Source organism: Mus caroli, chromosome 8 (assembly GCF_900094665.2).
Source record: "Mus caroli chromosome 8, CAROLI_EIJ_v1.1, whole genome shotgun sequence".
Taxonomy (NCBI): domain Eukaryota; kingdom Metazoa; phylum Chordata; class Mammalia; order Rodentia; family Muridae; genus Mus; species Mus caroli.
Genome location: NC_034577.1, coordinates 53,229,446 through 53,249,777, shown reverse-complemented (window position 1 = coordinate 53,249,777; position 20,332 = coordinate 53,229,446). Strand labels below are relative to the sequence as shown.

Genomic DNA, 20,332 nt, shown 5'->3' with positions numbered 1-20,332 from the left:
GGTAGGGAAGTGGGGGGCGCTATGGGGGACTTTTGGGATAGCATTGGAAATGTAATTGAGGAAAATATGTAATAAAAATATTAAAAATTAAAAAAAAACAAAATTCTACAGAACCTTAACTTCCATCATCTGCTCATGATCTACTAACACATAGAGACCTGCAAACCAGAAAGATGCCATGAATGATGCTTTGTGGTTTTCCTCCCTCATGTTGGACCAGGGTCAAGAAACATCTCCACAGGATAGCTCCCCAGCTGGAACCATGGTGGGCCTTGTCTGTGTGCCATAATTTTCTATCCACCTCCATCTATGAGAATACCCTCCCTGAGACCTATTCTGGAAGGGTCCCAACATTGGCTGCCAGAACTGGAACGTGGAAGACATAAGCATACCCACAGTGACTGTCACAGGAAATCTTTGGTGCCATGAATACGAAGCAGACACACACACCAGGCTGCTGCCAGGTGGTTTAAACTGTAGCTGGTGGGAATGTCAGAGCTATGCACTGAATTTTCATGAAGCTGTGCCACTTCAGTGCAAATAAAAACCTGAAGTGTCAGCAGCTGAAGCCAAGGCGGCTCTACAGGCAATGTTTTGGGCAGCAATAAAAGGGCAGGCTGTTAAAGATGACTTACCTTCTGAAAAGCAAACAGAAGACGGAGTGGCAAGCATTTTCCCAGTACTGTATGAGTTTCTTCTCTTACTCACTTTCGGGGTCTGGATTGGGTTGTAACCCCCACCCTCAAATTCCAAATTCTTTCCCTCCATCATCTTTTCTTCCCAGTGCTACCTTGCAAAGTGACAGGCACCTCTGAGGCTTCAGGCTAAAATACAGACACATTCATTATTGTAGATTTGTGGTCACCTAGCAATCTGTCACTGTCTTCCTCCAGGAACTCCCAGGCACACAGACATTTCTCACACGTGAATGAACGTGCCGTGACAACCTCTCCTTCGGAAAGAGAGGAGCTAACAGATGTGGGGTTTGAGCTGGGCTTCAGGGAGTGTGCTGGCCTTCTCAAGGATGCTAACATTTTCATTAAGGATGGTGATCTTGCTTATCTTGCTCCCTCGTTCAATCAACGGATACCACTGAATAAATTGTGTGTGTACAAGCTCGGCACTAGATGACAAGAATACAAAGATGAGTAAGAAACGAATCCTGACTACCAAAATCATCCAGTCCCCGTGGGGAAGGACTCCAACAGACAGCTCTAGCACTGAGTGCACTGACAAGCTGCAGATGGAAGGAGGGCAGAGGTGGGAGCAGGTGGAACCAGGACTCTTGGGGCCAGTGGGGGATGTGGAGGAAGCAAGAGAGAACACTGGTGTGAGGTTCTGAGCTTACAAACCATGGATAAAACCAGAGCAGGACTTGAATGAAGACAGGCTTGAAAGGAATACAGGCTAGAGTTCAGATGCCTGTAACACACAGTGACGGTACAGAAGGACTTTGGCCCCTTCAATTTTTGTGTTTCATTTTAACCAACTTTTTCAGACACAGCACACACACATTTCTTATTTTAGAGAGAGGACCACATTACCTTCTTCCCAATTCCTCTCTGCCTAGACCACTCTCTTTCTCACTCGAGTGAGTCCACAGGCTGACTCAACTCTTATGTCCCGAATTTCATGCCATCTCTGACCCCTATTAAGTCAGAGAAGAAAGTCTGAAATTCCCGATTAGAAGTAACTAGCTGGAGTTTTAAGAATGAGTAAGAAGGCATTTCAAATGTCAGTGGAGAGAGACCTTTGGGCTAACTGACCAGACAGTATGTAAAAAAAAAATGTTCACATCTATGATTTGTGTAATAAATAAAAACCCAGTCACACACTCTTAGGATATGAAATTAAAACTATGAAATTAATAGAGGACATAAATTTGACTAACTTGGGGGATGGAGGTCCTTTCTAGGCATTTTCAAGAATTTCAGAGGCTATAAAGGGAAATGTGGATGGATCAACTTTTCCATCAAATGAACAGGTTTTGAGTCTTAAAAATTTATCACAGAAAAGTTGAAGGAAGATACAGACTGAGAGAAAATTCTAGAATGTGTGACAGACCAATGCCTAACAACTATGAAACATAAAACAACAATGACACAACAAGACCCCAAATAACAACAACAGTATCAGTAATACCTTATAAGTTAAGATAAAATTCAAAAGAAGAATAGGGAAAATATATGAACAGGCAATTTGTAAGAAATAAGGACCAGAAATAGTATCAGAGTTTCCCGGCTAGGACTGATTAAATTAACCATAATTAAATTTAAAGGGATCAGGCCTATTTTAAAACATTAACTTTTACTTGTGTGGCTAAAGTAAAGAGGTGAGCAGCAACTGCAAACTGCATCACTCAGAATGTGTGGAAGGACACTACCTACACTCAGGTAGGTTAATCTGGTTGGATAAATTTTTGGAAGCATAATTGGAGGCATTTATGATCTTCTTCTAGACCTCTTGAAACTTATCAAACCAGGCAAGCTCCCCCCTCATATCCCCCAACCAACAGGCAAACATTAATGGCTACAACAAAAATCAAGGCGATGAAAAAAAATTATTTTTAAGACAATGTGTCTTGCTTATAAGATATCTCCTCCTGGAATCCCCCCACCCCTGACACACACACACACACACACACACACACACACACACACACACACACACACACACACTATGGGACTGGGGTATAGTTCCTGAACTTTCCTTCCCTGCCAGCTCTCTCTAGAGGAGGCTGTAACTTAGTTCCAAGGCAGGTAGGTGATGAGCCTAGGACCATGATCCTGGCATGTTGGCTTGTGTACGAGTTACATCATAATGCCACACCAGTAGGACAGCAGCCCTTCTGGCAAAGCGATCAACAGAACTCTGTGGTTGAAGTGAAACTTGGAAGTAGCAAGGAATCCTCCAATTATGACTATCATGACTCAACAGGAACCCAACCCAGGGCACCATGGCAACCATACAACGCGTTTGCAAACAACCTCTGGTCCAGTTACTGCTGCATGGACATCAGCACCATCGATGAGTTTAAGAGCTCAAGAGTCACGAGGAAAGTTGAGGATACAACCTATAAGGATCCCCTGCGTGGTCACAGCTTCTCTCTTCCAAAACCTGTATCTCCCCTGCCTTTCCCGAAGCTGAGCATTAAAGAGGCGCATTATTGTTCTCAGATGACTTATTTAAAGGAAAGAGTTTTTCTCCTGACAGTATCAGTCTGAATACACTCATAAACCAGCTGGTATGTGACTCTATCTGCACAGTGGTAGGGCAAACAGGTTAAAACGGCTCCCAGTCTCCTTTGGGTACTTAGACCCTTAAGCTTCACAGCCTTGAAAGGAGGCCATTTGACAAAATTAGCATGCTATTTTTTAAGACCAATATACACAAAAATGATCCGGTGGTGAGGATACCAATGCACACTTATGCAAATATGTAAATAAATGATCTCTTGAATGAGTATCACATTGCATTGACACTCTTCAAAAAATCAGCGTAGAATGTGTGTGTTTGTGTCTATAAATGTGATGCATATTTTCAACTGTGAAAAACAGGCTGGTGAGGAGAAAGGATCTCCCATGCCTCTCTTCGAAATATAATTGAAAATAAATTTAGTACTGCATGGCTGCACCTGTTCCAAGGGCTTCTGCAGCAGATGACAGCTCCTTGAAGACTCAGGTTACAAACACTACAAGCTGCTCTTATCCCCGCCGCCCCCCCACCCCCAACCCTCCTAAGAGTCCCCTTCAGAGAGAGCGCTGGGGTAGTTCTAACAAGCCATTCCCTATGTCACTTGGAGCAGAGGTACCCTGGGACACTAGTTCATTCTGCTTTCAAGGCAGGAAGGTCAGGGTGGAGGGATCTGTTCTTCAAATCTGCAGTTCTGTTCTGCTTGGAGGATTGATATTTGAAAGGAACCTTCTGCCTTTATATCCTGGTAAAGGGGAAAAAAACAAAAGAAAACAAAACAAACAAACAAATAAACAAAACCTGATTCTCTTGCCAATTTAATATGATAATGTCAATTTAAAAAAGAAAGGCCAAGCACATCATTCTATGCATGCTAGTGACAGGCTCTTTTGAGAGTAGCTCTTCCAAAACAGGAGCACAATATGCTTGCTTCAGAAAAGTGACTTCCCTCAGCTGTCATTCTTATGTGACATGGATCTGAAAGGGTCCTTTCATGGCTAATACTGTAACTGTCTGGGCTTACATCCCAAATTAAGCATAACTTTACTAAAGAAACACTCAAATGGTGGTTTATCAGGTTAACCTGTAATATGGACCAGTCTTGAAGGTGAACCCAAGTATCATTAACTGACCCCTGTTATGGGAAAATACATTAAAGGTTTAAAGACCTTACTTAAAGATCTACTTCAGAAGGTTTCTTCAGTGAGTGTGTGTGGGGGGGTCTCCTTGTGGAAGGCCAGGGCTTCTCAATCCTGGCATTTCTGCCCAGGGTGCTGCTGTTGTGGGGCCTATTCTGCCCATCCTAGGTCTTCCAGCAGCGTCCTTGGTCCTTGCTCATTTCATGTGGACAGTGGAGCTCCCCGTAGATCCCCAGTTATGAGACTTGGGGAGACCCTGTAGATCTCGGAATGGACTACATGGACCCTTGATGGTGGTAGGAACAGGTTCCAGCTGAATACCCAGACACAAAACAATCAACATGGAATGTTTATCCTTCACAGAATATACTTTGCAATTTTCATATACTTTGCCTTCAGGAGAAGAAGGGTAACAGCTACAAAAGAAAAAAAAAGTTTGTACACAAAAATGACTCACCTACTCAACTGACAGGATGGTTATTTTGAAATTTCAAATAGCATTTAAGAGGGTATTAATTGTTTTGCACTTACTAAGAAAAATATGATTATTATTAGTGTGTGTCAAAATGCACGTGTGGAGGTCAGAGAGGGCATCTGGGAGCTGTTTTTCTCCTTCCACTGTGGTTGCCAGAGGCTCAAACTCAAGTTGCAAGGCTTGTAGGGCAAGTGTTTTTACCTACTGAGCCATGCTACCAGCCCCAAAATAAAACTTAAGAAGGTTCACTTCCTTTGCTTTTCGAGTATGAGTGTTTGCCTTCATGTTGTATGCATGTGTACTTCTTGAAAGCCTGGTACATGGAGAGGCCAGCAAAAGGCACCGGATCCTCTGGAAACGAACTTACAGATGTTTGTCAGCCACTGTGTGGATGCTAGGAACGGAATATATTCTCCTGTAAGAGCAGCCAACACTCTTAACTGCTAAACCATCTCTCCAGACCCCTCAAAAGTAATGAAGTTGAAAAACTGAGACAAAAATGAGAAATTATCCAAAACAAATCTTAGTATCACAAAAGACTATATTAGGAAATGGGGATTTTAGGACTTGAAGTATATTATTGTGAGGGCAGAGAAGAATATTAACAATCAGAGCAGCTGTCATTGACTGTGAGCTATATCTTATGTACACTATACATTATGAATATTACTGGTGTATATGTGTGTGTGTGTAGGTATGTGTGCATATGAGTGTGAGAGTTTTAGGTACTGTGCCAAGCATTTAACAGACAAGTGTTTATTCAATACTTGAAACTCAGCGTGGTGGTAAAGAAAGGATTCTCTCTGTTTTATGGAAGAGAAAACCTGGGCGTAGAACAGCTTATCACTTAAATTGCAAAAACTTGGTTTAATGCCTTTGAGTGAGTATTTTTAAATTTTCAAGTATTTAATGTACTAAATGAGAAATTTGTGGCATTTTTTTAGATCAATTTCTTATTTTACACTGAAGATAAAGGGCAATTTATATTTAACTCAGTGAGAACTGATCCCCTATATCTTAGGTACAGTGTACATTTTTATATATATTATATGGGTGTGTATGTGTGTGTGTGCATGAGGGTATGTGAGTGTGTGTGTGTGTGCATGTATGTGTGCATGAGTGTGGGGGGTATGTGAGCATGTTCATGAGTATGTGTGTATATGCATGAGTGTGTATATATATATGAGTGTGTGTGAGTGTGTGTGTGTGTGTGTGCTTGAGAAAGCAGAGAAGTGAGAAATTACCCTCTTGAAACTTGAGTGACATGCACCTTGCAGAACTGGTTGGTTAAAAGGCATTTCTAGTCTATGAAAAGATTCTGGGCTACATTGAAGCAATGCAAGGGCAGTTCTGGTCAGTTTTCTCCTATGCTGCTTAGTCAAGAAAACTCTTGAATGATTTCAACAACAGAGTGTTATGTAAAATAAATCCACACAGAAAGGAGATGTTTAAGGAAGGGGGTTTAAAGGAAGAATTTGTCATCTTTAACAGTCAGGCATATTTTCAGGTTCTTGTATAAGTAGACTTTCTTGAAATACTTCTTACTTTTATTATGTACACCTCTGATGGAGGTGTTAATGTGAATTTAAATAGTTAACATTACAGTAAGAAAGCATGGTGACCTATGTTAGAGAATTAGCATGTTTGAAATAGTTGACCCTTCTCAGTCATGTAGCCGTTTCCACTCATCTCCAGCAAAAGAAAAAAATGGAAGGTGGTACATTTCTGGCCAGCTGTGCTCATGCAGGTTTGAATTCTGGAACTCAGTTGGTGGACCACCCGAAACACACTTTTAGTGAACTTCCAAGCTGTAACTCTCTCAAATGGAGATTACACACTATCCTTTCCTGCTTCATTTCCTGGAAATGAACTGAGGAGTGTCAGGAAAGCCAAGCGAAGCAGCTGCTGCTGCTCCTGTCAGGACAGGAAATGGCCCCATTCTTCCTAGCACAGATGGGACCGCCATGCAGAGTAGCTGTATCACTCTTTTTGCATAAATGAGATAGGAGATTGTTTCTTTCCAGGCTAATCACAAAGTCAATGGTAATCAGCTCCTGTGAGCAACCTGACCAATGATTTTGAAAACTTTTGTGTGTGCATGACACATGCCCCCTACAGCAAAAACTCCTAACTCTAACTAGGATGATAGTGGTTAAACTGTCTCTTCTCTGTGGGTCTCTTCCAACACTCATTCTAGCTGTGTTAAATGCACACAATATTTCTCATCGGTTGAGACCTTAAGGCTAAACAGACTCCAGTCTGCCACAGGGAAGACAACTGGTTTTGTTCTGGTTGTGTAGTATCTTCTCCAGCCTTCTGACTTCCCATCTGCGCCCCTGAGGACCGGCAACATCTCCCTTACATGTTTATCATAAGGACTAGAAGTTTTACATATATACTTGGTACACGAGCTTATGTGCAGAAGTTGTTAATGAAGATGATCCAAATTTGATTAATCTAGTTTAAACAGTCCCCCTGTAGGCACATAAACTCCTACTAATGTGATACCAGCACGATCTTCATTCTGTATCCAATCACCCTTTTGCTCCATTACTAATGAAATGCTGCCCAATTTAAGTCCCCAGTGTACTGGCTTGAAAACAGAAGTCTATGTCGGTGTTATAAAATGGACATTTATATAATGAGAAATTAAAGGCTGTGGGCCCTCCCAGCCTGCCCCAGTTCCATGGCAGTGCTAATGCCTCCTGAGGAACTCTCCTTTCTGCCACTTCCCACATGCTGCCTACTTGCTAGGTGTGATGTTTGCTGCATTTCCCCGTGTGCCTTGTGTTCTGAAATTACTATTATTACGCACTGTAATTACAAAAGCTGTGCGGGGGACATCAAGTACTGGTATTGCACGTTCTTTTTGAGAAATTGAAAATCCATCTTCTTTTATGAGATTTAAAACAGCTAGCTGATTTATCAGCAAGTCTACAGAGAAGATATGAGGGCTGAATGATACTGCAAATTCCCAAGCACTGGGTGGCTTAGAGTCTACAGACAGGATATTCTAATAGGCCACTTGAGCTTCCACAAGCAAAATGCATTTAAAACAAATGTCACTACCATCTAGTACAGCTCAATCACCTTTACAGGCTGATGAAGAAGGCAAGCCAGGGCGTCTGCTGGCTGAGACTGATTTCATGGTCCCTAGGACCTTTGCAGTGAAGACACTGTGCATTTCTCTGAAGCAGTAGGTAGTACTATGAAACAACATTCAAAATGATGCGAATGAATTTCCGGCTCCTGTATTATGTTGTTACCATGGGTTTCTTCCTCTCTAGGACTTGGTAGCTCAGAGCCCAAACTCCTCTTTAAATACCACGGGGTATCATTTGCTTCACGGTTCACGTGAAAGGTGAATTCCAGTCTGGAGTTCTTGTTCCTTTCAATTTGGTCATCCTGATGTCCCTATGTGCCACGCCCTCTGGTCGGGTCTACTCAACGAGGAAAAGAGTTTCAAGGAAGCTCACCTCCTGGAGTTTTGGCGTTCTCATTTACCCAATACTCATACCCTATTCCTGCGTTAGTCTGGTGTATGGATCTAAGAGCTCTCTTTTAATATTTTATTATAAATCCCTTTTAAGATTAAATTCTGTTATAGTTAAGTCTCCCAATTGTTCCAAGGTCCCAGAAGCCTGCTAGCTTGAAATCTGGCAGGAATGCAGAAAGGAAGTTACCTATTCAGTTACCAATTAAGCATTACAAAAGATGGAGCCAGTAGCTCAGAGCTGGTCTGCAAAATATTTACCAAGGACAGTAGCAATTCTCACCCAAACAAGGGAATACCATAATAGAGCTAGGGAATCCCACTCAGACAGAGATCTTCTCTACAGCTAGGTATAGCGAGCTTCACATTAGAAGCAAGTTGGTAAATTCTTCTGTAGACCCAGGAAATAGGGTGTTGGGGTATTGCAGTATCCATGATAAGGTCTGCTAGTGCAGAACCCCTGGTTGTGGGTTTAACAATAGACTAGTTTACACCTGGCTCCCTTCTTCTGTGGCATCAGCCTGGTCCCCACCTTCTTTTGATGTATACATTCTTTTTGTATTGCGTCACTGTAACTTGGTGGATTGTATTTTGCCTGGTTTCTTGTTATTTCTTTGGTATAAAACGTTTGATGCTTGACCTGACACAATGCATTTAGATTCTACACAGTCTCACGTGTTGGTCTGTCTGTCACCCGCCGACACTTTGCCCACCTGCCCCAGAGACCTGTTCCACGAAGACAAAGGGACCCAGAGGGTCTGCCGCACCTATGAGTGGCCCAGCCCTGCATAAAGACCTGCTAAGGTTACTGAGGCCTGCATGTGTGTTACCATGGCTACTGTCTTCCCTTCTCTAGTGTGATGTCATCCTTTTGACTTATGGTTGTGGAAGAAATGGTGGTGCTTCTCATCTCTCCACTGTCAGTGGTAAAGGCTCTGGCAACAATTTGATTGACAGCAGCACCTCAGGAAAATTTCAGCAAAGAGATCGCTATGATATCTGTAAAATTCCCTCTCCCTTAGAATTCCTATGGTAGCATAATTTTAGTGGTGGAGAATGGCTGTCCCTTCTCTAGGTTAAATGTACGTACGATATGTAATATTTTGATTGAAGGGAAGTAGCTATATGGTATAGTTGGGAGTGGCTAAACAAAACAATGTCAGTGGTAGCGTGACATCCAGGAGCACATCCCAGGCAGTTAGACTTCTAGCAGCCTTCTCCACTGGGAACATAACTGTGACACAGAAGTGTGCAATTACAAGAACCTCCTAAGGAGATGCAAAGCATTTGCCTTTCTCCGTTTGCAGAGCAATTAAGATAATATAAGGGGAAGAGATTATATATGGAGCTTCTTCTTTTTTTTTTTTTTCTGGAGCAGAAACTCTTCTGGGGATTGTTCATTGGCTAGAGGGTTAAGGAGTGGGGAGGGCAAAGCAGAAGGCAGGGGGGGGGAGCGGAGAGGGCTGCTCCTGAACAACGGTCTTTGTATTCTCCCACCCCCAATGCCCTACTTCATTAGTCAAAACCCTAATGAAGCAGATTAATTCTTCCCATCAATCACAGTGTGCTTGGATTTTAACATAATTATTCCTCACAAGAAGAGCATAGTCTAGATGCTGAGAAAGCCTGTTTCTGGGTGAAGCCATCTCTGGGGAAGGAAGCTCAGGGCTCAGGGAGAGAGGATTCATATTTTCTGGTGAGAAACTCATTCATTAAAAGTCACGTGTCTTTTATGTAGCCCCAGGCAGGCTCCTCCTTACCTCCCTGACCTCAGCTAGGTCCCCCAGAGCATGGAATGGACTCTGCAGGTGGCTGAGAGCTTGCACAGACAATTCTTTAAGAAGTTGGTCATTAAATCCACAGTGGATAAGTTGAACTGCCACTGAATGATAAACCACTGCTCTACTGCTTGTTTGAACCATTTCTACAACAGGCAATAGAAGTCTGGAACATATACTCGAGGAATATCCTTCTCTAACCTCTACAATGTCTTGAGTACATCATAGCATAACATTCTAAGAGTTCTTTCTAAAGACATCAGTGTTTGCCTTTTGACTTCCAAGTCAATGAATGATTAAAAAAATGAATCAATTATACCTTTGAGTGTTTAGGAGTATACAGTCTCCCTTATACCTTTGCACAAGAAGACAAAAAGGAATCTTTAAGTGACTTGTATGAGGACCACTCACATTAAGGGTATGGGCTCTTATGTCCCCATTTCTAATTTATGACAATAGAACTGGAAGCCTACCTCCTCCTTTCTCCTTCTCGTCGTCCATCTCTTTCAGCAGCTTGCCAACAGAATTATACCACTTAAACTCTAGGTCAGGAAAGCCATAAGCACTGCAATTAATCAAGGCACTGCTCCCCTCTTTGACTATGATATGGTCAGTTCTGGCAATGATTACGGGCACAGAGCCCAAGACCACATCAGTGCCATTTAAAGTGCTGTTGGTCACACTCTTAGCCGTGGCTAGAGTGGATACTAGGATTAAGAAGGGCACAGAAGGTGGTAAACACACAGTCAGATGGCTCTTCTGAAGACCCATCGTCTTTGCTTGTTCCGTAAGGCCAGAGATGGTTTGCCAATGGAATCTTCTCTCAGACCGCACACTGCTCAGAGCAGGTCATGGGACAAACCTGTCCTGGATCCATGGAGTTGGTACTTGTTCAAGAAGAATCTGTTTAAAAAAATATACATGCAAATATTAACATTGACTCCATAAATAACACTGGTAAAATAATAGCAATCCAATGAAAGCATAAACCTCTATCTTTCTTAACTAAAACACATGTTCTAATACTCCAATATTAGTTTATATAACTGTAATCTTAATAGTACACATTTACATTCCTGTATTAAAACCATAAGAACAATTATGTTCCTGATGATAAATTGATATTATCTTACTTTTTTTTTTTGTCTTTTTGGTTGTTGTTCCTCAGACAGGATATCATATATATAGTCCAGTATGGTTGCAAATTTGCCATGTCACTGAAGATAGCTATGACAAATTCTCCAAATTCTCCTGCCTCTGCCTCCTAAGTGCTGGGATTATAGACATGGACCACCATACCTGAATATTATATTACTTGTTAATTTACATTACTTCTTCTTAATTCTATAATATTTCTTGACTTTCCCACTTTTCACTGAGTATTACAAGGTTCCCTCTACCCAACCCCATCTTCATGACAGCCCAAGGGTTCCTATTTCCTTTTCAAAGCACACATCTTCCAACACTAATCCCAGCTCCGACTCTGCTGGCATTAGGAAGGACTCCCTTGAATCAGTCTGGTGTTCTCATAACTCATGATAGCATCCATACCTCACCCAATTTCCCCATCTCTATGAACTGCACAGAGGCATATTCTCTCTTCTCTCTTCTCTCTCTCTCTCTCTCTCTCTCTCTCTCTCTCTCTCTCTCTCTCTCTCTCTCTCTCTCTCGTCTCTCGTCTCTCGTCTCTCTCTCTCTCTCATANTCTCTCTCTCTCTCTCATATGTGTTAGTTACCAACTGATAAACAGTTACTCACTGAAGTCCCTGGTTTTGATCTTCATCTGCTTCCCCAAGGCTGGGTAACATCATCTGGATATATAGAGTAACATGATGGCTTCTTCTACCCCTAAGGTCTAACTTCCACTTGTTTCCTTACCCCCTCCACCCCTCCCATTTCATCCACTATACTTCTAGCCACACCCAGCATCCAAGTTCTAAATTCTAAAGTTCCATGTAATTCCCAGGTTCTAAATAAACCTTTAGCTGCCATCTACCATCTCTGCAGATATCTTTCTCTTCTCTTTGGGCTCTTGGACCCTAGTTTTCTCAGTCTCTCTCCCAATTATATGACTTTCATGTTTTATTCAGACCCAACCACATAGACCAGAGTCTACATTATCTTCTCTCCTTATCTTCATGGCACATTTACTCAGCTTGTAGATGACCTTGATCAAGCCAACTGTCTTCCTCACTTCTATATCCAGGAGGCAGAGCACTGCTGGGAAAAACTGCTCAACCATGTAATCACTATGATATTGAAGGAATGAGCGCTGACTCTTGCCAGGCATTGGGGACATCTGGCAGTCTACCCGAACTCATTGGGTTTAGGATTGTCTTTCCACAATGCTTATGACATCACCAGCTTGAGAATCAAGTGTCTTAAGCCGCTAATCTTAAGATTCTTATCTTAAAACAGCCGAGACCATCTTTCTTCTACCAGTGCTTCAGGCCATACCCCCCCCCCGGTACTTATTATTCTGCATTTTGGAAAGCATCTTGTATCTCAAGCTCAGTTGCCTACATGCCATCCCTTCCCCTATACTCTCATGTTTTATATTTTACTTGCTCTTTCATTCAGTAGCCCTTGATAAACCCACCATCACTCCTTGTTGCCAAGTAGTTGTCTTCCTCTACCCAAAGCATCATGGCAATTGGTTCTCTGTCCAGGATTGTACACTTAGTTATTACTGAATGCTGTTTTTATATGAGGTAGAGCCTCACTTGATAACCTAGACTGGCACTGAACTTCATACTCATACTTCTGCATGCCAAGGAGAGACATGAGCCACTATGCCCAAGATGCTCTGTCATTCTTGCTTCTTAAACTTCCATTAATTCTTAAGGTTCATCATTAGCTCTGCTTCCCCTTTTATTAATGCCTAGTCCTTTTTAAGGTTTCATCTAATGTTTTTATTCCCATCCAAACCCTATTGTGTCCAAAGCCATTTCCTTCATCCCTTTTCCCGAGTTTCTTCTGGTTAGTGTGATCAACTTCTCACTAGACATCTTTGGCTGGATATTCTGTATAAACCTCAAATTTAACATTACAGAGGCAAACACATTTTAATACTCAAAATTTGCTTTATTTCTTGGGTCCATGATCTCTGCTCGGGGACCCAGTATCTGTGAAGGTCTGGCTGTGTATTCTCATTTCCTAGAGCTTCAGTAGACACAGACTGTTGAGTTCATTTCAGGAACCACAATGACTAGCCCAGAAGGATACTCCTAATGGTGCAGTACTGGCATTTGCATCTGAGAAGTGACAAGGCCTAATCATTTTGATGGCCCCTACCCTTATGGTCTACACATGACTGGAGAGGTCAACAAACCCTAGTGGACAACCAACTACTTCGAACGTATTATTCTTATACCCAAAGATAAGTGGAACTCCTACTCCTCTTCATGGCAGCTTATTTTGGCAGCAGACAGAAACTTCTACAGAGATGCAACTGGTCAAAATGTTGAGAATAAGTGTCAGTGAGGTACCTAGCAGTTATTAGTAAATCTATGCCATAACTCTTAACACCAAAGGCTCAGGGAACATGGTGGAGGAAGGAGTGGAAAGATTTTAAGATCCAGAGAATCAGGATGCCTGATGTGAGAAAGTGTCTTCTAGACATGCCAGGGAAGCCACACCCATGACATCTTAACAACATGGTTGCCTAAACAAGGCCTTCAAGATGACCCCACAAGTAGGCATGAAAATAAGGATGAAGTAAATTTCGTGAGGCCCCACCCCTAGATGAAGAACTACAGCAATCACAGGTGCTGAGGGAGGCAGAGCTGGACTAATCTCTTGCTGGGTTACCCAGTCCCTAGTAGTTGACTCCAAACACAGGGACATGTGAACAACAACAAATGGACTCAGTATATTATGTAGAAGCATGTGACAATAGTAAGTTTAGAAGAGGAGGCATGAACCTGGGAGCCACTCACTGTGAGGAGAAGTTAAATGAGGCAGGAGATGTAATGATTAAAAAAAAAAAATCACAGAGTACTCATATATAACACTCTCAAGAAAACATTTAAAATGTAATAAATGGATGTAACCCCTGATAGATTGACCATGCTGAAGTGGATAGGTTGCATAGCCAAAAATATCTTGATGGTTTTAAGAAAAAAAAAAATAGATAACGTGTGGGTCTGGGAGGAGTTGTGTGTGTGGGATGAACAAGATCAAGTTAAATTATATGCAAAATTTGAAGAACTAATAAGAATAAGTAAATAATTAAAAAAAAAACAAAAGTGCAGTTAAAAATATTGGTTGGAACTTTCCCATCCTTGCCACTGCGTGAGAAACTGGGTGGCAGTGAGGATCAATTCCAACTTCATATCATCTTTCAGAAGTTGTGAGGCGGTCTTTTGCAGCGTGTGTTCATCCTTTCTGTAGCTCCCCGCCTGGTTTCTACAGCCTTCTACAGGGAACTGCCTTCCACAGGCCAAACCATTTAGTGCTGTTCCATTGTCTCTCTTCTCCCCAGCCCACAAAATCTGAATTCTAACCCTTTCACACATTCAAAAAGTATTTATTGAGCAAGCACCAGAGGCAGCCTCTCCTCTCAGTCTTGGAGATACGAGAGTAGACAACAATGGTGGTTTATGGTAAGTGGGGCTTACAGTCTTCTGGGAGAAGCAGAAAAGAATTATGGACATGTCAAAATAAGAATATCAATGCATGATGCAGCTTTAGAAAAACACACTGTGATTACTCGGTGCTGAGTTAGCTAGTTAGGAAAGACTTCACTGAGAAAGTGACACAGAGCCAGGGCCTTCAGTGCCAAGATCTGGGAGAAGAGAACTCTGGGTAGAAAGGCACAGACGGCAGGTCCTGGATGAGGATGTACCACCGAGTGGGTGAGAATAAGGGAGGCCCTGATCGCCGACCTTGTAGGCCAGAACAAGGAGTCTGCATCTTCGCTCATGCTCACCGAGAACATTATGCAAGGGAGTTGAGAACAATTTTCAAACTCACTGAAGTATCATTTCCATACAGTAATCCTTACCCATTTTAGGTATCTACTTTATGAGAGTATGCAACTGCCACAATAAATATGAGTAAGACACTTTCTCATCCAAATTTCCATGTTACCCCATTCCCAGTTTTAGCATTCTATGATTCAGCCTAGTGATTACTGAGCTCCAATGGGTTAAGGCTCACTTCCCCATATGGACACCTAGTTGTTTTAGCACCATCTGTGAAACTCTCCTTTCTCCAATGGATTACCTTGCCTTCCTGTCAAATACTATCATATGTGGGCGGTTCTACTTCTAAACTTCTTAATCTGTCCCACTGATGTTGAGATTGTCTCCTTATGCCAATACCATAGTGATCATACTTTCTCCCTCATTCATCTGCATGGTCTGCTATGCGTCTGACACATAGGATGCTCAGCATATGTTTGGTGAATGAACAGAGACCTCTCCAAGGAAAAGGGATCATGCCTCTGGTTTCCAACACAATCAACCAGAGGAGGTTAACTGAGAACTGCATATTGCCTGCCTTGATAAACAAGAATGACTGCCTGCACATACAAAGCTGTCTTTACTGGAGTTGGGCTTAAGTCTCCTTTTTAAGTTATACTATTTAGAGAATGTAGCTTGGTGGCTTTAATGACATATTGATTGACACCCTGGCACCAGAAGCTATTGAAGTGGCTTCTAGTTTTGGATCCTTTGCATGTGCATTGATGCTTGTGCCTATATATATGTCTGTGTGAGGGAATTGGATCCCCTGGAACTGAAATTACAGACAGATGTGGGTGCTGGGAATTGAACCTGGGTCCTCTGGAAGAGCAGCTGGTACTCTTACCTACTGAGCCACCTTTTCAGCCCTTGGGTCCTTTGTAAATACTCTATCTGAGAATTCAAAGGCTTGCCTCTTCTGGTATCACACTGAAGTGAATACACTAGATTTTCTCTCTCTCTCTCTCTCTCTCTCTCTCTCTCTCTCTCCCTCTGTCTCTGTCTCTGTCTCTGTCTCTGTCTCTCTGTCTCTCTGTCTCTCTTAACTTCTAGGGCAGAGGAAATGCCCTTACGCTAAGGGCAAGATAAAATGGGAGAAGGGCTCTTTCGTGGTAGCACACGCCTTTAATCCCAGCACTCGGGAGGCAGAGGCAGGTGGATTTCTGAGTTCGAGGCCAGCCTGGTCTACAGAGTGAGTTCCAGGACAGCCAAGGCTACACAGAGAAACCCTGACTCGAAAAACCAAAAAAAAAAAAAAAAAAAAAAAAAGTAGGAGTAAAGAAACCATATAGCCCCTTTCACAGTTAAGGAGAATACAGTCGATAATCTTTAAAAAATAACATGCAGGTGAAGAGCTGTTTCCTGCCAGAGGCTGGTCTTGTTGGCACTGCATCCCGGAATGCATCCTTTGTGCTAGCAAGAGTGAAGAGGACACTACAGTGCTGTCTTAATATAATTGGGACAGATGCATCATGTCTTCTGTACCTGGCTCCTCAGAGTCTCTGAGATGGGCAAACACAATCACTTGCACTTTAATGTGGGAGTTGTAATTAGCAAGCTGTCAAACCTCCCTTCTTACCCCTAGCCTATCCCATTGTGAAGTTACTAATGGTCAAGTAATACAATTAAAAAACCATAAGGAAGATTTGTCTTCGGAAAAAAAATTCATGAAAACTTAGTTTAGAAAAAAAAAAGCAGCAGCTTCATGGGGGGTTATTAATTAGCAGTTATTTCAGGAAGCCAGTCTATTGTATGCTATGCCCTTTTATTTCTATAGCATGAGCATTTGTTAAGTGGTCAATATATGGCCAGGCACATGGGGTGAACAGTGCTATAAGCCAGATAAATCAGAGGCCAGGTCTGCTCACAGTCTAGCTGGAGAGAGGGACAGCTGCCTCTAGGTGATATGGACATCTGGAGAGGTACATCTAGGTCATGTTTGTTGAATGCTCCCCAAAGCTTTGCTGTCTTCACCTTGCCCTTGTGGCATGTTCTAGGGTTCATGGTGTCCCTGTGGCATCTGCTATTCATGTGGAACTTCTGATAATCTTCCTATCTGCACCATCTTGTTCTTTTCTCTTTCATAGTGAGGAAAATCCCTCACTATGAATCCCATAGGATTTCCTTAGTTAAAGGTACTAGAAATCACATTCACACACATGCTTTAAGAAGGTAGACTTCTGTGGAATCGGGTAAATTACAATGCCCTGCCCAAAGCACAGAAAATATCACATGACTGGATGTTGAGGAAATAATCTACAAATGAATTTTTTAAAAGAAGAACCTATCAGACTGGGATCTGACATCGTCATGAGAGTTTAGTTAATAACACTCTAACTTTGTAAAAGTCAATCGAGGCTCCAAAGTGTAAATGTGAGTACTGTAATCCAGCAGCTTAAAACACAGTCCTTCAAAATGCAAGAACAAAGAGCATGGGTTTCAAAGGCAGGGCTTAACAAAAGCTACAACAGGCAAATTGTTCAGCTCCAAGTGTTTGTTTGGGGCTTCTGGGAAAACCTTCATAGCATATCTTATTTCCTATAAATAGGAAAAAGAAAAAGGAAAAGAAAAAGAAAAAGAAAATGTGTAGCAAACATCAAATGTTCTTTCGTTAATTTGACCCTTTCCTATTTCCCAACTCTTGTATTTTATTTACAAGTATTTAATAGGACGCTCTGTTGGATCCTGTTTGTTTATTTTCCATCTAGAGCCCGGGACTATAGATGATGTATTTATAGAGTTTGGGGGAAAGGGGCATCTTGTTAAGAGTGTTTTAAACTAAATGAATATACTTTATTTATTTATTTATTTATTTATTCATTCATTTATTTATTTATTTATTTATTTATTTATTTATTTATTTATTTATTGTCTTGGCTGTATTATTGCTGGCACCTTTCCATCAATGGGGTCAAATATTCTGTTTAGTCACACAATGAGGTTTTGTCATAACATATGAGTCAGCACTGTTTTCTCTGGTGCACTGGTGATTCAGTGAAGCCCATGAGACATCTTTTGGTTGAGGAAACACTCCTGATAAGTTTCCATGCATGCACGAAGGAGGAGACTGGGAAGGCAGGCTTGTCCAGATGGTGTGGGTGGTGGTACGGAATGCTGAAGACAGGGGCACTCTGTTTACAAAGGTCACCCTGCTCAGAACTTAGTGGCTGCTGATGAAGAGGTCACTAGGAGACTGCCACCCTATCCAAGGAGAGAAGGAAGAGAGAAGAACCTGATCGAAAAGCAAAAGGGAAGGAAAGCAGTGGACAAGTCAGAAAGGGGCACAAGGATTCGAATGTGCAGGATTTAAAGACTGTTTGCAGGTCAAGGTAATATCAGATTACCTAAGCAGTGGAGTCTACAATTAAACTCTCTAAGAAATATCTCATTTGCCAAAACCCAGTGCAGCACTATTGGTAGAACATACATGTACACACAAATAATGAATTTCAATTATTGGATCCTTGGATAGTGCTATCCATTGTCTGCTAGACAAAGGAGAGTTTACAGCAGTTCTGGCCTGGTCTTGTCACTTCTTCTAGCTCCATTGGTCTTCTGTCTCTGACAGATGTTCCAAGGACAAGCAACAGTGACACCATCTAAAGGGATAAAGTGCCATACACCAAGATACATGGCAGTGCATCTTCAGAAGAGTAGAGGCTGTGATTGACCCCTACAAAGAGAAAGACTAGGGGAGACCTCACAGCACCATGAGTATACCTTGGGCTATTTATCTTAGGACTTAGCTTAGTATATCTTAGGACTATTTCTAGTTATTCATTGGACAGAAAAAAAGCATACATCTGACTTGCTGGATTGCTGTGGATAACCACTAAACACAACTGAGATGGCATACTACACAAATATCTATCCATCCCTACTCTATCACCCACACCAACCTGAAACATTCCAAAGAATCATATGCTTTGTTAAGGTTTTGACATGAAAGGTATACATTTTTTCAAAAATGATCTGTTTTAAATCATGGCTTTTCCAACTTAAAAAATAACTATTGGGCTCCATATACCACATGTATACTGTAAATTTTGATGGTATGTAAATGCTAAGAAACCATGAATTTTTATTACAACTTCCCTCATAGTCTGTTGTTCTGACTACAAATAGTTATGGTACAGGAGCTGGAGGTGTAGCTCAGTTGGTAGAGTATTTGCTTAGCACACATGTTGTCCTAGGGTTGATCCCGAGCACTGAGCTCAGTGTCTATGGTACCAGAACTCAAAAGGTGTAGGCAGGAGGATGAGAAAGGAGTTTAACGATCATCTTCAGCCTCATAGTGAGTTCGAGACCAGCCTGGGCTATATGAGACTTCATCTCAAGAGAAAGAGTGGGGCTTAAAAACATGTTTAAATTGCCTTGCCCAGGGTTATGAGATGATTTTAAATGTCCATTTAATGTACAAGTAAGATACTGTCGGCAACTTATTAAATACAAGTACTTATTAAGCTTGATCACTGGAAAGGATGTGTTCTAGGCATTTGTTACTACAGTCTTTTAAAGAGAAAAACATCACAAAGCTGTATAGAGGAAGACACACATTATTAAAGGTTTTCCTCTGTAGATATAACTGCTAGACAAGCTGAAGACAGGTCTATTATATGTATTTGCTCACTGAACTAGAAAATCTTAGAGATTGTTCATAAAGCTTTTCTTTATGCAAGATAGGACAGGGAATCTAAAGTGAAGGCAACCCATTGCCAAGGATTAGTGGCAACGAACCAACATAAAGAGCCTACGGCTGTTCCTGCTGGTTGGAGCCAGTTAGAATCTCTTGTCACCAGAAAGGCTGTGTTGAAGTTGTTCCAGTAGTTGGGACATGAAGACGGTAACCATAGTTATGTCCTTCAGAGGAGCTGGTCATTCTTGTAGCACATATTTAATGTCTACTAGTTCTCATGCTAAAGCAATGGCCAACAATAATTTGGGTCTCAGTAAATGTAAACTTTTAACTGAATACAGGGAGACCTCCTTAGATGCATGCTGACAGGGAATAAAGCTGGGAACAGAATACACATGGGAAAGGTGTACGATTGCAATGCCTTCATGCTGCCAAGTCATTGTCCAAGACAGATTATACTGCAGGCTTTTAAAGATTTTCATGGAGATAGCCAAGTATAGTAGCATATACTTTCAATACCAGCACTCTGGAGGCTAGGCAGAAGAATTGCGGTAATTTTGAGGCTAGCCTGGGCTACACAGTGAGATACTGTGTCAAAAGAAGCACTAGCCTGGGCTACACAGTGAGATACTGTGTCAAAAAAAAAAAAAAAAAA

At 41.7% G+C, this 20,332-nt stretch overlaps 1 protein-coding gene across 2 annotated transcripts in view; it reads right to left on the bottom strand.

Moving 5' to 3' along the window:
• Mfap3l (microfibril associated protein 3 like) overlaps nt 1-20,332 on the bottom strand; it is a 43,559-nt gene that overhangs the window by 9,309 nt on the left and 13,918 nt on the right. The window contains exons 1-2 of one of the 2 annotated variants that reach the window (XM_021170846.2): nt 11,836-11,961; nt 10,551-10,980 (exon numbers count right to left, since the gene is read on the bottom strand). In XM_021170846.2, coding sequence (XP_021026505.1) covers nt 10,551-10,848 — 298 coding nt within the window. In that variant the 5' untranslated portion in view covers nt 10,849-10,980; nt 11,836-11,961. Of the gene's footprint in view, nt 1-10,550; nt 10,981-11,835; nt 11,962-20,332 lie in introns of those variants that run through there. The other variant, XM_021170847.2, reaches the window with a different exon arrangement.